The sequence below is a fragment of the Penicillium malachiteum genome (genome assembly GCF_028827825.1).
Source record: "Penicillium malachiteum strain IBT 17515 chromosome Unknown utg000004l:1.0-4883003.0:1.0-4884900.0, whole genome shotgun sequence".
Lineage (NCBI taxonomy): Eukaryota > Fungi > Ascomycota > Eurotiomycetes > Eurotiales > Aspergillaceae > Penicillium > Penicillium malachiteum.
In genome coordinates, this window is record NW_026643097.1 from 4,376,992 (window position 1) to 4,395,401 (window position 18,410).

General features: G+C 47.7%; 6 protein-coding genes across 6 annotated transcripts; 2 read left to right on the forward strand and 4 right to left on the reverse strand.

Moving 5' to 3' along the window:
* Nucleotides 1-240: 240 nt before the first annotated feature.
* N7483_009716 (SAGA histone acetyltransferase complex subunit SPT7) lies at nucleotides 241-3,821 on the reverse strand (the record flags this gene model as incomplete). The annotated part of the gene is made up of 4 exons (XM_057093143.1): nucleotides 241-508; nucleotides 552-1,444; nucleotides 1,505-2,649; nucleotides 2,750-3,821. 4 exons carry the CDS (start codon nucleotides 3,819-3,821, stop codon nucleotides 241-243), a joined length of 3,378 nt encoding a protein of 1,125 aa, XP_056944317.1.
* A 671-nt stretch (nucleotides 3,822-4,492) lies between these two features.
* On the forward strand, nucleotides 4,493-5,214 carry N7483_009717 (uncharacterized protein; the record flags this gene model as incomplete). The annotated part of the gene is made up of 2 exons (XM_057093144.1): nucleotides 4,493-4,517; nucleotides 4,580-5,214. 2 exons carry the CDS (start codon nucleotides 4,493-4,495, stop codon nucleotides 5,212-5,214), a joined length of 660 nt encoding a protein of 219 aa, XP_056944318.1.
* Nucleotides 5,215-6,703: 1,489 nt separating this feature from the next.
* Nucleotides 6,704-9,251, reverse strand: ptpB (tyrosine protein phosphatase PTP1; the record flags this gene model as incomplete). The annotated part of the gene is made up of 4 exons (XM_057093145.1): nucleotides 6,704-7,555; nucleotides 7,694-7,992; nucleotides 8,100-8,439; nucleotides 9,246-9,251. 4 exons carry the CDS (start codon nucleotides 9,249-9,251, stop codon nucleotides 6,704-6,706), a joined length of 1,497 nt encoding a protein of 498 aa, XP_056944319.1.
* A 148-nt stretch (nucleotides 9,252-9,399) lies between these two features.
* Nucleotides 9,400-11,123, forward strand: N7483_009719 (uncharacterized protein; the record flags this gene model as incomplete). Its single annotated transcript, XM_057093146.1, has 2 exons — nucleotides 9,400-9,885; nucleotides 9,984-11,123. The coding sequence occupies 2 exons, from the start codon at nucleotides 9,400-9,402 to the stop codon at nucleotides 11,121-11,123; spliced, it is 1,626 nt and encodes a 541-aa protein (XP_056944320.1).
* A 522-nt stretch (nucleotides 11,124-11,645) lies between these two features.
* Nucleotides 11,646-13,268, reverse strand: N7483_009720 (putative serine--tRNA ligase DIA4; the record flags this gene model as incomplete). The annotated part of the gene is made up of 1 exon (XM_057093147.1): nucleotides 11,646-13,268. One exon carries the CDS (start codon nucleotides 13,266-13,268, stop codon nucleotides 11,646-11,648), a length of 1,623 nt encoding a protein of 540 aa, XP_056944321.1.
* A 509-nt stretch (nucleotides 13,269-13,777) lies between these two features.
* Nucleotides 13,778-14,728, reverse strand: N7483_009721 (cytochrome b561 domain-containing protein; the record flags this gene model as incomplete). The annotated part of the gene is made up of 4 exons (XM_057093148.1): nucleotides 13,778-14,278; nucleotides 14,339-14,401; nucleotides 14,502-14,536; nucleotides 14,599-14,728. 4 exons carry the CDS (start codon nucleotides 14,726-14,728, stop codon nucleotides 13,778-13,780), a joined length of 729 nt encoding a protein of 242 aa, XP_056944322.1.
* Between the last annotated feature and the right edge of the window lie 3,682 nt (nucleotides 14,729-18,410).

An 18,410-nucleotide genomic window follows, 5' to 3' on the forward strand; every position in this document is an offset into this window, starting at 1 on the left:
AGAGGAAAGGGAAAAAATGACTGAATGGATATTGGATGAAACAGTGATTCAAAATCCCTCCTAGAACTGGGAAATTTGGGTTTTTTTCTAGAGGTCGTCGCAATGGCAGTATCATCGTTCGTGGGCGACATAATCAAACATTGGAATAAATAAAGAAAAGTCAAAGTGAAGGGAAAGGAAGTTGTAATTGGAACAGAAGGTGAGAGAAAAATAATAATAAAAACGATCTTATTACCTAATTTATGCTGTGGTACCGTTTGTTAAGGACGCAACATGTTCTGGTTGCGAAACATTAGAATCACCAACATTCTCACCCATGGCATTACCATCAACGGGCTTAACATCAGCCCCATCAAATGAGTCGCCCTGATCTCCGTCTCCATCGAAGTTGAAATTAGGCATCTCCAAGGCCACACCACTATTCTTCTTGGCCTTTTTCTTGCTCGGCTCGGCAAGTCCGATCTTGATACCTCCAACTGCATTGGAAGGTGCCGGTCGTTTCTGAGGACTCGATGTAGGCCCTGATACCCCAGCCATAGGCGGAATCTTACCAGATGCTGGTAGACGGGGCTTGACGGCCATTGGTCTTTGCTTCGGGGGGCAATTCAAGGTCTTCCACAAGGGGTTCATCTCCGTTGGCATCCAGCTTGCCTTTGAAGAAAGTTTGCATTAGGCCGATGTGGGTTGAGAAGTTATCCACCGAAATGCGCGAGTATGGCGGTGGCGTCTGGAAAAGGGTGACGGTTTGAATTGTATTCGTATTCTGTGACTGCGCCGCGTTGTACATCCGATTCTGGAGCAGATGCAGCGGCACACTCAGATTGGATAGGCCAAATTCACGGTCCAGGCCCAGTTCCTTGAATCCGAAGAAATCTTCATCGATATCCTCAGCGAAATCACCACCAACGAACTGCTCGCTTCCGTCTTGGAACACGTTAGAACCATCTTCGCCGCCATCTGCAAGAGCAGGGCGCAAAAGTTCTGTGAGCAGCGACTTAAGACGATCATGGGCGGTCGAAAGCTTGGTTCCGAGTCGATCAACATCATCCTTGATGTACAACTCAAGTTCTTCAATATTGATGCCAACTGTACCGAGTGTATGGAGAATCTTCTGCGGCTGGGTGTAGGCCGGTTTCCATTCTGTAGTAGGTGCGGCAGTGTCCTGGGACTCTGTAGCTGGGACCATTGGGGCTTCCATGTAAGACTTGATTGTCTGGCCAATCTTTTTAAAGAAATCGGCGGCGATATCCGTGGCGGCTTCTATGGCGGCTGGCTGATACTCTTCAAATCCAGTGTGGTAAAAGATTTTGGCAACGGAGCGCTGCAATGCTGCGCGACAAGTTGCAGGAGCAATGACAGGACCATTGTCATTCATGACATGAGGTGGGATATCGTGCTCCACAAAGGGCTCTGGGTTGTATTTCTGGAATTGGTTTTGATACATCTAGAAATGAATTAGTTTGCGGTTCTTGCAAGCAGGAAGGACGGGGGTTTAGAGACATACTTGAGATTGGAGCTGCATCTGTTTCACGATGCCAATCTTCGAGCATATCTTGCGAGTCTCTTGCATCTGTCGCATATTCGCATCCAGCTTCCGAGATAGCTTGCTGTCAGGCTGGGTAAAAGACCCCTTGGGAAGAACACGGAGATACTCTTCTCTTGAATCCACCACATTACCTTGAGCATCCTCCTTCCAAACGAGGTAATCTGGAATATCGGGAACACCTGACATGACGTCGTAGTAATATGGAATCATCTTTTCTTCTTCGCCTTCAATACCTTCTGCAAGTGTCTCACCAGCAGCCTCGGGTTCCATTGCTCCAGACCCACCATCGTGGATTTTATCAGCTTCGATAGCAGCTTGCTTTTCATGGCGGAGCCATCGGCGCATACCAGCCTTTGTTCTCATCAAAGCGAATTCATCCGGATTCAGCTTGTCGCCTTTCAGCAACCTATGACGCTCTGCAGCTATCAGGGCCCGGTCTTTCTTGGTAACCTGTTTCCACACCTTGTATTCAGGGTCTTCCAACTCAGCACCAGGGCCGGCCAGAGCACTAAGAGCAGTCGTTGATGGGAGGGGACCATCGAGTTCCATGGTGTCATCCGCATGGCTTACTGCCCCACCGGCTCCAGGACCAGCGGGATCAGAAGGTGTATGAGAACCAGGAGGTGGTGTGCCAAACCCATTCTGACTCGCTTCCATGGCGGTGTCCGAATCTGCACGAGCAGGAGCTGAAGGCTGACTAGATGGTCCTCCTGAGGGACCTTCGGAGCCACTTGGAGTATTCCTGGAAGGCGCAGTGCCTTTTTTGGATGATTTTCCCGGCGCTTTTCTTCCACGTGAGGACATAATGGGCTCATCGTCGCTTTCCTCGGCACCATCGAGCTCGGCCATTTGGAGGCGACGCTCTTCAGCCTCAACTTCCGCGCGGTCTCGGATCACGATATCGGGAATAAGAGGGACTAATTTCTCGGTTTCCTTTCTCATGTAAAGAGCATGCTTTCGTAAGAAATGCTCAGGATTCGTGTTGTATTTCAAACAATTGGTCCAAATGAGATTGAGGTCGTCAACGAAGTCCTGTTTCGAGCGATACTGGATGCCTTTGAGCTTCTTTGTCATTGATCCCAGATCCATGGGATGTTTGATAACTGGTTTTTAAATGTCAGTACAATGGAACTTAATAGCACGAGCTGAGCGCAGGGAAAAGAAAGGGTGCAGCTTACTTGTGTAATAATCGGGGGGCGTCACGCTTATTGACGCGGGTCAAAAAAGCAGTCGAGTGTTCTGTCATAGCCTTGAGCTCACTGAGGACCTTTTCCGCAGCTTCGTAGAGTTCCTCCTGGCCAATCTTGTCCTCGCTGGCCCACTTGCTACGGTTCTTGCGCACTTCACTCAGCAAACTTCGGAGCTCAGCGTCGGAAGCTTGAACCATGTCACGCTTTTTGTCGATTCGGGCGATAAGGTTTTTCAGGGTCAAGCTGGATGCTCCAAGGTTGGTGTTACTGAGGGAGCTGTATCCATTTGAACCGCCGCCAGCATTATTTCCGCCAGTGTTGGCTTGGCCCGAGATCTCTGCATCAACTTGTCGCTCGGACTCTTCCAATCTTTGTTGATCCAACATCGCATCGCGATCATTCTCCATGGTGTAGAACAAGGTGTGGAAGCTCCGCTTAGCAGCCTCCTCGGTAGCTTTCTTATCTTCTTCAAGTTGCTTCCGAATATCTTCGAGTGTCTCCTTTTTGGACTCCTTGGGAGCATCGGCATTCGTCAAACCATTGGTCGAGGCAGCTGTACCTGAACGCTGCTGGGTGGAGACGGGGGCAGAAGTTGGGTCTTGCGATGGGGGCAGCGACTTGGTCTTCGAGGGCAAATCTGTCTCATCTTCCATGTCCGCATCATCGTCATCATCATAATCATCATAGTCATCGTCCATTTTGCGGGTAGGCTTTGAAGGTTTCGCCGCAGGGGCAGCCGGCGCATCAACGCGTTCTGATGTAGTGTCGGCAGGGTGGATCTCGGGTTTTGCGACACGCGCCGAATTGGTAGGGACATAACGACCAGAGAATTTTGCGTTGATGAATTGTTCGTAATTGCGGTAGGCATCGCGGAATTGACCCAGGCGCGCATCCTCATCGATAGCGAGATCGGGCTCGGAGGTCATACTGCCATTAGGGCCGTCGCCGCTGACGGAGCCGCGTATCTGGGGAGTGCGCGAGCCAGACAAGGTCTTCACTAAGCCATTGACAGGTCTCGGCGAATCATGCTGCTCGTCGGGAGGACGAATATTGCCTGGAGGCCAGGCGTTGGGACCGAGCGACATGCTCGCTCCAAAACCCCGGTTCTGGGGGCGGCCGAGACTCGACTCTCCACGGTTTGGAACACGGGAACAGTAAATCACAACTGAGAGGGTTCAATGGGAGTAAAAGGCATCAAGAGAAACCTCTCGTCTTGTCAAATCGACTAGCGATGTCGGAAAGGCCAAAAATGATGGCACGATGCCGAGGTTTGATGAACAAGATGGGAGCTTTAGAGTGCCTTAGTTTCGATGAGGCGGTTTGAAGTACGGGAAGGCACGAAGGCGGAGAGACGTGGCAGATACGACCTCGACTTCATTCACTTCAACTTTACTTCGTCAAGAAGAGACTCAATTCACTCTACTCCCCTTAGTTGGATCTTACTGAAACCATATTGACTTAATTATTTTTGCCTTTTTCATTTACTTCAATCATGCATTGAAAGATCACCATTGATCCACTGTGAATCTCATTAATTCCCAATTCCCCGTATCTTCTTTTTTCTCTCCACATATGACGCAGAAGGCAACAGCTGGGGCCATCTGATCCACGTTTTCCGCATTTACTCCAACCTCTCCACCTTAACAGCTGCCACTTCTTTTCAACCACGGATGATTTAAAGGCATCACTAGTGAATCATTGTTCCTGAGTTGTATCATTTTTCCGACCTGCCAGATCCAAACCTTAAACCTTCATCATGCGGATCCGGTACCCGTTCGCAGGTACGATGCTCTGATCGCGCGATCGCCTTCTCCAGACGCTAACTTATATACTCAATATCCAGGTGCATTTGTCTTTCTAATTATTCTTGCTGCTTACATCGGTCTTCTTCCTCATTCAACTTCCTCAACAATTCCAACCAACCTCCAACCTAATGACAAATTCCTGCATCTGTTTACCTTCTTCCTTCTGTCGCTGACCTTCTACTGGATCCTCGACACCACACGTCGCCGTACATTACACCTCACTCTCTTGGTCTGCACTCTTGGACTTGGTGTCGGTTCAGAAGTTGTTCAAGGCCTTCTTCCCAATGATCGACCCTTCGATCCATTCGACATTGTCGCTAATGTCGTCGGAAGTCTCGGCGCCGTTGGTCTGTGCAGCTGGTATCACCGCCGCATGTTAGATCGCCGCCGTAAGAGCCGGTTTGGTGGGACAGATGTTGGAGATGAAGATATTGAGCTTGGTGTTGGTGCTGGAGACCATTCGTTGCGCGATGAGGGCCTCGGTCCACAGGAATCCGGCGTCATGTCTCTGGAACAGGAAGTAGATAACTGGGACGAGAACGCGGAGGATAATTGGGACACTGAGGATGGTCCTGGTCCATCTCAACCGACTTCCCCTCCAAGTTATCACGATGGTCGGAAATCCAGCTCGGCTGGACTCAACGGGGAACTTACTGGGAAACGTAATGATTAGTGGACCTTGAAGTCAGCACTTAGTCCAGAGGGTTCCCTTGAGAAAAGTATATGCTCGTCGGGAGTTGTATCCAGTCGAATTTTCTCTTTTCGTTCTCCTTCTCATGATTATTCATGCGTTTATTGATGGATCTCATGTTGGTATGATACCAGTCATTTAGCCGCAGCCCTCATTTTTGTTTATTTTATGGCGCCAAAGATTTTCTTTCTGGGGCTTTCATTCAAAGCGAGAGAGTCTGGAGGTGAATCTCGCACTCTCAACGCATTGAAATGTTTTATGTATGCAGTTATGTGAGCGATGGGGGATTTCCTCTCAACTGTACAGCTATCACACCATCCTTAATGACAAAGCCGATGCACGAATGTTGATCAATTTTTTGGTTGAAGTATACCAGACTCTGAGGCTGATTCCTCGAGGCTTGTGGGTTTCCATGCTTCCAAGGTGTTTACGGCATAAATCCTGCCAATTTTCAAGTTCATACGATCAACTTGAACTGAATCCATCAATCCGACGACTTGGAGTCCTCAACGATGCCACGGCTCCGAGTCGGCATATATACATCCGAGCCCAGGAGGTCCACTACCTGACCATTAACACCTGGGCAGTAGTACAACTTCAAGTTCATGTCGAACTTTTGAAAACTTGAACATCAATTCAAGTTCATCATGATACTAGTAGTAGTGATACTAGTAATAGCCTAAGCACTAATAGTAACAGCTGAATACTAATATTACTAGTGCTGATATCGGGAAAAATCAATTGTTCAACTGCCCAGGTGGGCATTTTTACTGGGCTATTATGTCCGATCCTCAAGCCGTTCTAGGTGAGGACATTATGTATGTAGGCAATAACTGAAGAATAGAACCAACATTGATGTTAAAGGCATGAATAGGCAACTTCTATATTGATGGCCACTGGCACTAGCTGAACTCGAGTTCAAAGGCCATGACCGGACATGTGGACCACCGAGTACAATAATCCGTCTCAACGCTACTTTAATCTCATATAGTACCTCAGAACCTCGGAAACTCAAATGCGCCGACCGCTGAAAGAATATGCTGGAGGCTGCAGAAATCGACTCAGAAGCAAGTATAAACACGGATTGGATCGAGCTAGTATACAGCAATTCTAAAAGAGAACTAGGCAGCCAGGGCATAAAACTACATACGGCGCAAAGGGCATAAAGTGTTGAGTTGTGTGTGGGACGGGGGTATTTGGTGAAAATAAAAGAGAATTAGGAGAGCAAACTTCTTGGAGGGAAGAAATAAAAAAAGAGGTCAGAAGTGAGAAATGGGTAAAGGAATTTGGGGGTAAGAATGGAATTCAAGAAGACAACGAATTTAACACCGGATGCCATGATAGGATGCAGGGGGAGGGGGAGGAATTGAGGTACAGCATGAAGGGAGTCATGATCACATCGCGAAAGAAAGAGGGGAAGGGGGAAGAAATATTAAAACAAGCAAGGGGGGTTGTATGACGCGACGGCATCTCAGGCCTCTTCATCGTCAGAGACCTTGGGGGTTCCAGACCAACTTCGCATCGGAGTTTGAACTCCGCCTGGGGCAAGCTCCAATTCAGGCTTTGACGGTATAACATACTCATCTTCGTCACTCAGCTTGGGGACCTTTGCGGAACGAGGTTCAGTCTGGCTGCCGGGTGACTCCATGGCGTACTTGCCAAGCTTCTGATCGGTCTTGAGGCGGACGACTTCGTAAATGAATTGCCATTGCAATTCATTGTAAACCATCATCATACGCTGCTCACGCATGTGGTTGACAAGATCGAAGATCGGATCAGCCTCGGGATCGGTTACCTGCAGCAGCTGACCCGATTCAAGTTCGCGCAGGAGATGATCGAGGGCAATGAAGGTTCCAGTGCGGCCGACACCAGCACTGCAGTGCACCACTCGTGGGTTAGCGGGGTCACACTTGGAAGCCGATAGCTTGATAAGCTCCAGCAGGCCATCGCGATCTTGTCCCTCTGGCTTGCAATGATCAGCCCAGCCAGCGAACAGGAAATGCCAAATGATCTTGGTTTCATCGCCAAAGGTCAATTCCAGTTTGCGGACTTCAGAACGGGATGCTTCATCGAAGAAGTAATCTAGAAGGGTAACGGTCTTCACAGGACCAGATGTTTCGTCTGATGTTGGGGTGCTGACAAAGGGATCTGAATCATCCGATGAAAGGTCCATTACAGGGTCTTCAGAATTCAAAGGGAAATACTGGGCGCATTTCTCCCGACCCATTTCAAAGGTTTGAGTAAGCATTACGATTACTCCCACATCCATACTCTCTTGGAAAACCATCTGCCAGAATATTCCGAATTGGTCATCCTTTGGTCCCTGTTTATACAGTCAGCTAAGTTTAGATGAAGACGACCTCAGACGAAAGGGAGGTAAAGAAACATCTTCATTGTTCTTCCCCTCCCGCTAGATCTGCCCCGCCAAAGGAACGTGCATGGAATGTGATGAATCACCCACCTGAGTTGCGATGTACTTCTGTTCCTTCAGGGTGACCGAGTCCCTCAACGTAACCGGAGAAGCATTTATGAAATCACACTCGCCCTCGGGAACCTGCAGATGGATCCGACTATTCGCATATGCCAACACGTTCAGATACCGATTGCGCGCTATGGCTCGGGGGGTCCTTGTCAGTTGCGAAAGGGTGGGTTGGGTCGTTTGAGGCACTCTGGATACGTTCTCTCTGGATCCACTCAAGTTCATCGAATTTTTCGTGGATCTCTGCAGGTAGATGAAGATGTCAGCTTCCGCATTCTCATCTCAACATGATCGCATGTTACGAAGCCTTTGTCCTTCCACGTGCAGGTGAAATTCTCCTACAGGCGCATCCAACCCTGTCATTTTTCGCACCCCTGGTTAAACTCACCTGTGAATGATTGGCATAGGAACGGTGGCACGTCCTCAGTGTTCCCAGCATCCAAGCGGGGGTTCCCCTGTTCCATATCGAGACCATCATTATCGGAGGGAAGACCGCGTTTGGTGCTCTGCACGCTGGTGTCGATCTTGATTGAGGGATGCGCCATCTTAGCAGCCGCGATGCGCTGGAATGCGCGAACCTTTCCGATGACACCACGCGCTTTTCTGGAGACGGCTTGTCGACCGGAACGTTTTTTGAAGCCGCGCGGGGCAAGCGGGTCGGGAGAAGGAGAGCGAGAGGGTTCGGTGTTCACGTCAGGATCGTAACCGTCTGCAGAGACAGTAGAAATCTGCAGGGAGGTCAGATCGGGACAGCTATGAAAGCTGTCCCGCAAGGAAGCGTTCAAGGCCAGATTTTTTGATGACGAATTTCTTAGATTGGCGAAGATGACTCGGGGATAAGGGGATAAGGAGGGGCTTAGGACGTGTGACCTCGTATTTCAACCCACCGAGAGCGACTCAAGTTCCTTGACAGATTCAAGATCGAACTCAGGGATATGAGTAACAAGAAGATCTTGGGAAAGAAAAGATCTAATGATGGGCAGAAGGTGGGGAAAAAGAATGAATCCGCATCCGAGTGGGCGCCAGAGTTACTAGGCCCAGTCCCGACAACTCCGCTTATACTATAGTAGGCTATGATGGACTATAGGCTCTACATTTGGATAAATAATTATGATAGATAAAATATAAGAAGTAGATTTTTTAGTCAAATAGATCGCATATAGAAATTATGCATGAAAATTAAGCAGATTTCATCTTTGGGGTATAGATCATTACTAATTTCGGTCTTGTATACAGGATGCATTCGCCACCAGCTGCTTGCGGAGTACACAATTCAGGTACCCGGCAATATCCAGGGGTTTCTTTGTGTCTGTTTTTACAATATCTTGTCTTTGAAACCATTTCCGATTATTGAGATCTTACAAGACTCAAAAACAACCCACTTACAAGGAAGAGATTTTCTGCAATCTATCTATAACCGGTGTTTTAGTACCGCGGGGAGATCATCAGTGTACACACTCACTCTGTACCGTCGCGATATCCACTCAACCAAAACCAACTTTCTGAACCCTACCACCCCCCACCCCCCACATACTCTCATTTCCCTCGTTTTAGATGGTTTTGAATGTCGGATTTACTCGGCGCAACTAGGTGTTGATCACCGGCGCCCTCTATTCTTCTGTTATAGGGCGTTTTGTTGCTTCGCGACCTGCATGAACGACAAACAAAACACAAAATCCACGCGCGCAATGGTTTCTCAGGCTCAAATCGTCGATCGCACGGTACCAAATCAAAGCGCTCCGTCAGTGACCTCGCGTCACTCTCATTCGACTCGCCGTCATCGATCTGGTCGGTCCCACCATGGGGGCTCCTTGTCAACATCCTCAAACGATTTCCCAATCTTCACGTATACGGGCGACACCGAGATCGCGATCCGTACGGGTTCCCATGAAAGACGATATCTACTACATGGGTTGATCTTGGCGCAATGTTCTGGTTTCTTTGAGGCGAGCATAGATGAGGAATGGTCGGGTCAGAGTACCCCGGGACCCTCGAAGCCGGATGGGACATTGTCTCGGGTGAGTGAGGAATCGTCCTCGCTCTCCAATGGATCAACCCTGGCACAGTCTGAAAACGGAGGACTTCCTACGAGACCGGGTGAAAGACGACGCTGGAGATATGAGCTGGATTGGGAGAACAGGTCTGAGGAGGAAGAGCCTATTCTCGTGCAGAAGGTTGGTCTTAAGACAACTCCCCTTTGAAAGACATCCCAGTCGCAAGGGGGTAAAAGAGACACCAGACATATCGCTAACTTTTGGCAACTTATAAACAGCCACCTACCTTTGCCCCAATGACCAGTGGTGACCAAACCGCGTTCCCTCCAACAATGACCAAACCATCCAATACCCAGGCGGCTTACTTCCGATCCATGGCAAACTTGGTGGGAATGCAGTCGGTGATACACCTTCCACAAACAGAAGGGAGTGACCATAGCACGATGGACCCGTTAGTTCGCGACTATGATAATCTCTTCCGATTATTCTACAACCATCCACCCATACTAAATAGCGTGAACATTGCATCGGCCTATACAGAATGCAAATCCCTGCTTGCCTTGGCTGATATGTATGACGCACTCCCAGTGACAGGGCCTCGAGTGGACCACCATCTGCTAGGATTTGGCTCGCGGCTCTTCAAGCAGATTGCCAAGTACCCTCCTAGTTACCTTAAGCTGGGGTATCTAGCTCGCAGCCGGGTGATATTCTCCGAAGCTCTAATCCACGTCGTCGGACAATGGCCAGCTGCCCTACCAAACCTACGCAACGGCACATACGCCCCTTTACCAGGTCCCGTCCTGGACCTAATTGAAGATAAATACGAAGACCTAGAGGACCTCAAAGCGAGAGTAGAATCTAAACTCTTCCGCCTATCATTGACTACCTCTCGCGGTGAACGCGTCGGTCCGAACAACGCATATCTAGACTGGCTTGCCGTCTCTTTATTCCGCCAATGGCTGATAGAGAACACCACACCTCCACCTGCACCGATTCTCAAGAACTCCACAGCCAACATCTTACAGTCAGCGGGTCCAGGATCCCAAACTAGCTCATCAAGACCAAACGTCCCGCCTGATCCTGCGGCTCGCGTGTACAGACTGATTGGATCTTCGTCGTCTCAGGCGTATCTACCCCATGATGAACTCAAGCGCTTCCTTAAGATCCATCCGACTCCATCTGCGGATTCTGTGTATACTCGTGAGACGCTCAAGAGGTTCGAACGCAAGATGGATGAGATTAAGCGGCTGGCTCGTGAAATTGTCAAACCACTCATGCGGAATTTCCTTGAATTGGAGCTGAAGGGTGGCGCAGAATCGAGTAGTACGAGTTCCGGGAGTGAAAGCACGCCTGGTATTGGACTGCCTTATCTCACCTGCACTCGAGTGGAAGAGGCTGATTTGCCTTGGAGCTCCTGATTGAAAGGGCTATATACGTTTACCCTTCATGCTGACTGTTCCGTTTTTCATGATTCTTTTTTCTTTTTATAATTCTGGGCTCATCTATGATATCCAAGCCCGCAGCTCTCTAGATGGATTGATGTTGGCTCCATCCCGGCGTCTGTGGTCCATCTTATACTCTCGTCTTAAGCTGCTGGTCAGCTCAAATAGGATGGATTGGCTATACTCCCATTTATGTGTTGATTTCCCCATGGTGTTATGGGTTTTTGATCTATGCCCCGAACTCGCCTGGTTAATGTGCTACGACGTTATGAATACTTCCTTTTTTTCTTTTGGATATCTCATCAGTTTAGGTGGTGTCTGGGTTACTAAAAATGTCCTTGAAATGAATGTCTACGATCTAGAGTTCATAGCAACACCATGACAGTAATGATCATGTCTATTTTCATCTTCACGTATACATACATATCTCCAAGATTTCAATATTGTACAGAAAAAACGCCAAGTACTAGTAACAAGTCGAACTAAACAGTGATATTCTCACTGCTTAGTTCCAATAGTCTCCATACCATCCATCCACGGCCGCAAAACCTCTGGAATAACAACCACACCACGTTCCGCATCGTATCCATTCTCAAGGATAGCAGCCAGAACACGCGGCACAGCCATCGCTGTTCCATTAACAGTATGCGGGAATCGTGACTCCTTCACGCTACCACCCCGAACACGAGTCGCTAACCGACGACTCTGATAATCCGTACAGATAGACGCAGAAGTCACCTCTCCCCACGCAGACTCCAATCCCCGCACCGCAGGATCAACGATATCCTCCGAATCCATCACCACAGAAGGCCGGTACCGCGATGGGAACAGCGCCTCGATATCGCGCTTCCTAGTCGCACTCGCACCAAGATCACCCGTCGGCATCTCAAGAACCCGACAAGGCAAACCAAGCGAAGTGAGGATCTCCATCTGGATATCCAAGAGCTCATCGAAAAGTCCATCCGAAGTGGTAGTGGTAGTGGTAGTGGTAGTGGTACTGTTCTCAGTAACATTATCCGTCCACGCAAAAAGCTCCACTTTCGTAAACTCATGCACACGGTATAAACCCTTTGTATCAACGCCTCGCGATCCAGCTTCCGCACGGTAGCACCGACTAACACCCACAACTCTAAGTGGTAATTCCTTCGCATCAATCTCCCGTCCCGCGTACATAGCCGCTAACGGGATCTCCGCGGTACCGGTTAAGGAGCGTGGAGGCCTTACGTCCTTTTCGCGCTCGCTTTGCTCGATGTTCCAGACTTGTTGCTCGTTGTGTTGGTCTCGGGGCTGGAAACCGCATGCTTCGGCAATGTAGGAGTACACGATTGAGGGCGGGGAAACGGGTTTCCAGGTTCGTTTCCGTGCGACGGATAAAGCGTATTGAATTAGTGCTTGTTCCAGCATCGCGCCTTCGTTTATAAGGAAGTACCAGCCCCATCCTGTTGTTGTAGCTGAGCTGGTGAAGTCTAACAGGTTCAGCTTTGTCCCGATTGAGACGTGGGAGCGTTTGGCGAGGGTTTCCGAGCTGGAGGTTGTCCAGGCAGGCGGAGAGGTGGGATCGAAGTTTAGATAGGAGACTAGACTTGGTTTGTGGCCGATTGGAGTTTGTGGTGAGGAGAGATTGGGGAGGGAGAGTGCTAGGCGGGTGATTTCTTCAGTGCAGGTTGCTTTGCGGGTTGTTAGAGCTGCGGATTCGTCTTTTAGACGTTGGGCCTCGGCTCTTAAGGAGGAGATATCGGGTTGGGCCGTTTCGCTGGGTTCGTTGCTTGTTGAGGGTGTGTTTGCTGCGTAGGAGAGCTTCGCGATGGTTTTCTCTAGTTGCTTGATGCGCGATCGAGGGGTGCGCAGCTCCTGGTCGAGTTGTCGGGTTTCTTCTGACAGAGCTTGAATCTGGGAAGGGTATTCGGCATGGCCGGCGTAGTTTCGGTCAATGCAATTCTGGGCATAGCTGTCGACATTTTGACGGATGTGTTTGATGTCCGGGGTGGGTTTTGGAGCTGTCGCGGGTCGCAGGGTTTGAGTTCGTTGGGAGGAGAGATTGCGTCGGAGACGGAGTTGAGTCAGATTATATCGAGGTGCCCATCTGCAATTGAGGCAGATATATGGGGTAGAGGGAGCCATGGAGAGGTATAGAACTCGAATCTCGGAGTTGGATTAGAGGAGAAATTCAATGTTGCAGGTGGATCATTAATTCATGATTCATGCCAAGATGATCCACTTCTACAGTGTTTATTCCAAGACTCTACAAGTAATTCTTGAGCACTAAGGAAATTATATAGGTTATTTACTATTGATTGGGTATTTTACACAGGAAAGAGTCAGACATAATAATATAAAAATTTACACTTGATTTATGATGGGGCATCTGGCCTCATGCGATACAGTGGTACTACCGTGCTATGGAATGATGCACGCATAGAAGTAAATAATAGCTTCATCCTTCCACTTCTTAGATATCTCTCAATCTGACTATCAAGTGCGTCTGGAAGGATAAATATTCGTGTTCACCTCATTTTCATCAATGATAGAACCCATAAAATAGTTGAACATTGCAGCGCTGAATTTCATAAGAGCATAAAGCACGATGCTAGTGCCTCAACCCATCAAACTGAATGGAACTGGTGCTAGGATCAAAGTCCCAACTTGAATTTCCGAATTCGAGCCCCAGCTCCAAGTACAACAGCCAGCCCTGCAATAATGACCGCCCATAGTGGGATATGTAAAAAGGCTATGCTGTATCCCGTCTGCGTCGCCCCGAAGATCGCAGTCGGAATCTCCAGCACCAACAGCGCCACATATCCAGTCCAGCGATGATACTTGTAGAGTTTCTTTCCGTTCTCGACACTGCCTAGAAGGGCACCAGGCACGAAGTACTGGACCACACCGAAGAGAGATTGATAAGTGACGAAGATAATCGTAAGGAGACCGAGAATTCCGTGGGCAGAAACGAAATGCGGGTGAGTGCCTTTGTTGACTTCGATGACGGTGAAAGCAGCGAGGAAGAGAAAAGTGCTGATTAATTGGATGATATAGTGATAGCGAGCGCCTCGGTGTTTTTGGGGACCTGTTGTGGTTGGTTGGACGATAAGGATTCCTTGCACTTGCAATAGGAGTCCTGAAATGGCGAGAAGCTGAGAGAGATTACTGTTAGATGTGACTATTGGGGAGTTAAAAGTGAGTGTTAAACATACTGGATGAGCTGTGAAGAGGATGATTGGTTGAGAGAGGATGTTGAACCAGACGAGAGCGGCGAACTAGAAGTTGATTAATATCGAGCTGCCTTGATATTCCTTGATATTGGTGGTACGATGACGCTCAATATCACATCATAATCATGCCCAGGTGATCACTTACAACCCAGATTCCCAGTTGAGCAATACTAGCTGTACCTATGAGTTCAAAATATTGTTAGTGACCATAAATCGGGGTATTTAGTATAGGAAAATCTTACCTGAAACAAGATTCAAGAGAAGATATCCTTCCTCTGTCTCTGTCTCATTGCTAGAATGACCCAATAAAGGTTGTGTCTCTGATGACTCGATTGCCACTGGCGGTGCCTCCGTTAAACCCGCAGATGCCATGGTCGCTTAGTAGAGTACCCTATATGAGTCTCACAGGTACTTTGCATCGCAGGTGTAAAAGGGAAATTAGGCCCATTTAATAGAAATGGTGTTGATGGTGGAAATCACCGGGCATAACTAGTCATAAATACTAGCGCGCTCGTCATCGAGCCTACGCAACTTCTCATGCACAAATTGATAAGACATTACTAGCGGTTCCATCTGGCGCAATTAATATGACCAATGACGATTTTATGTATTCCGGACTCCGGTTACACCAGTCCAGGGCTAGTGATTGACAATGGTTATTGCTGACCTTTATCATTGCCCCGCATACTCCATACTCCATACATACTCCCCCTTGATTCCTTCAATCCTTCCAAGGTTATGGTTACATCGCACACTGCAAGATTACAAGGGAAAATGACAGGAATATTGATTATATTAAAAAATGAAAGCGCACAAATGTCTCGGAAACTCCTCGAAATTTCAAAATGTTCTTTTTTTCTGGATATCACCTCCAGGGCTAGAAGTGCAATCCAGAAAGTGATCCAAATAGTGCGTCAATTGGTTCACCATCCATCACGATGAATCAGTGAACTTTCCCAGAGTGACTATATGTAGTTGGTATTGTAAAATAAAGATAATCAGTTCAAGTTGCCAGTGCCTCTGCCATTGGAGATATATCATTGAGATGATTATAGTAGGATTCAGAAATATCATCGAATCACCCACAACCTTTGCGTCAACTAGTGAAACATTCTTATTTGCAAACCACAGAAGGCGGTTGGGCATGCTTTCTCTGTCTCTGTAGTTTTCCTAAACTCAATTGCTCTTGAAGGGAAATTGGCGTAGCTCGGTCAAGGGAAGATATCTCAGTCAAATGATATTTTGAACGAGAAACCTAGCTTAGAGTCATGTTTGAACGAGTGTCCTCGCTTTGGGCCTGATTTTCACGATCCTAGCTCGTGGAAAACCATCTTGGATTTCCTGCATAGCTGTGTAGTCATGAGGTTGAATTTGAAGCAAAAGAACAAGGACTCAAAACATCCTGATACTTTCGTCTTTTCGGGTTCCAAGGTCCAATGATGTTGCGCCTCGCCTCGGTATATACTTGCATAGTAGGTATGTGATCCATATTCACAGCTAGACTGCCGCCTTCTGCCTGCTTCCTGATTTCAATATAAAAAGGAACAACAATCCAGAATAGCAAGTATATCAATATTATGATCTTCTACAAATATGAAAAGACTCCAGATGTAGGGGCAGGAATATGGTACGTGTGATGATTTACCTTACTTACTGCCGTAGGTTCTAGCAGGGAGTCAAGCGTATCTTGGTAATTCTGAATATGGGAGTATCAACAATTCCTAGAATATGCTTTAAGGTGGCTTTAAGTCTTGGTTGATCTTCCAGAAAACAGGAATGGCGTCAATTTTGTGTTCCAATTCGCTAGGAGCAGGGATATTATTCCCGGTAGTATGGAAGACTTGAGCGGTTCCATCTCATCCTTTATTGATCCAAGGTGCAAGCAGAGTTCGAGATACCAGCCTGGTTCGCCATTTGGGAAGATCACAACATACTGAAGAGGAAAGCGCTGAGATTTTTGTAGATCTGTGCAAAAGCTAGTGCTGTATAACTAGTATTTTGCATCGAGAGGAATAGTCTTCGGGTGCCGCGGCGCTCTTCCAGAGCTGGAAACTCATTAGTAAAGCTATATATAATGCCAGTGGTCGTAGATTCTCAGTATGTACCATTTAATTGAGTTTGCAACCCCATCAGGTTCTTGAATTTCTCTTTCAGAGGATCTAAGCTCAAATTGGCATGTTCTTTCTTCTGCAAGATACTGTTGTCGATGATCCAGCAAGCAATTCAGCCTCTCTGGGATCTCAGGCAAAAAGAGTCATCAATGCTCGCTAATTTCCAGTAATATAAAGCCCTTTTAGCTTCATATAGAATCGGCCTTGTCGCCCTTCTTTGCTTGGCATGAATGTTCAAGTTGTTTATCCCGTTCACGGATCCCTTTTGAGGAGCCGCCATAACCAGCCACCAATATCAAATTGTGAATTAGCAAATCGATATAGGTTCCCCGTTGAATGATTTGATTCACAGGACAAAGACAATCAAAGCTCTCCATCGTCCCTAGAAGTGCAATTGCGGCTTTATTGAAAACTGTGAGCATTACCTCACAGAGCAAAGATACATCAAATGTCGTCACGATTTCATGAAAGCCAAATCTCATTGCAAACCTCTTCTCAGGGTTTGTAGCAAGTTCCATCATTGTTTTGAGGCTTAATGAAAGTGCCTCTGCGACTCTGTTTATTTGTCTTTGAGTTATCAGGATTGCTTTGATGGGCTTAAATAGCATCGGTTGTCTTGGTTGATGTTTCCATGTTGAGTCTTTGACCAATCCGATAAGCCTGAATATTCGGTCAGCTAAATCCTTGGATCGCCCTGATGAACTCTCTTCAGAAGATTCAGCTGGGAATTAGCCAATCTCTCCTTGTCCGTCTGGAGTATCCCGTTTGGTTGGTGAATATCTTTCTGGTACTAGGCTTCGGGGTCGACCAAACGCATTTATGCAATTTGAACTGGCCTCTCTAGAAAAGAAATTAATAATGGCCTGTGCAGCAGTTATGTGGAGCAATAGCCTGTATCACTTATCACAGACGAAGACTCCCCGGAGATTTTGTACGTTTCTCGGACACCTCCTATGCACCAACCACCCACCCGTGTGTGTATTAGCCAGCAAGTTCTTCGAACGTCGAGTCACGCGTATAGACAAATGCCCATTTCAATATGGCCTTTTGTTTTGTCCACAATCGATGTAGTGTCTATGACCGTCATAGCTTGCAAAATGAGGGGTGAGTGACTAGTCCCTCCGCCGCCACTGAATAAAGTAGGTTGTTGTTGTTGTTGTTGCTATTGCTGTTGGTGCTGTTGCTAGCCGGCCATTCAAACCGTTGCTGCTGCTTTTTAGAGAAATCTTCATAATGGTAGATAACATAATGGTAGATAACAGCGAAATCCACGATCTCCTTATACAGCCCGTCCTGGTGTAGGCAAAAGAAGGACTCTTTGTTCTCCTTGTTTGACCATGGCCACGCTTTTCTACTCAAGAGCCATTAACTCATAAAGCTGGCGTCCAACCCAGGGTGGTGGCCCGCAATAGCGTAATAGCGACCATAGACTGGGAGCCAAGGGACTTTATCTAAAATGACGACAACAGGTAGTCCTCAGGGCTGTCGCGTATGCTTAACAACACCTCTGCTCTTGAAGCCCTTTGGCCATAAGTTGTATAGTGATTGCGTGAGAGACACCGTTTTCTGCACAACGGCCGTCAGGGTAGTCATTGATAGCGTCGTTGCTTTCTAAATGCTGGAAAGATAGGGGAGTATATCCCGTTTGGCCTTGTCGCTGCCCAAAGGTAGTGGGATCTTGGAGTCTTTGGCTCAGCCCAGAACTGACATCAAACCGTACCATTCCAGGTATAGCTTTGCGCTCGCAGGACCGCAAAGATCACATTTGCGTCTTTCGAGCAGAACTGCCAGTACCTGGATCTACGCCTGTATGGTGCAGATAATACCGTATTTTGATCCTGTGACTTTCAATATTTTAGCCGCAAGTGAGATTCCCATAAAATCCTTCGTTGGTAGTTGTGCGCCGAGGGCTTGATTGAGGTTAGCTGGCGAGAGAAATTATT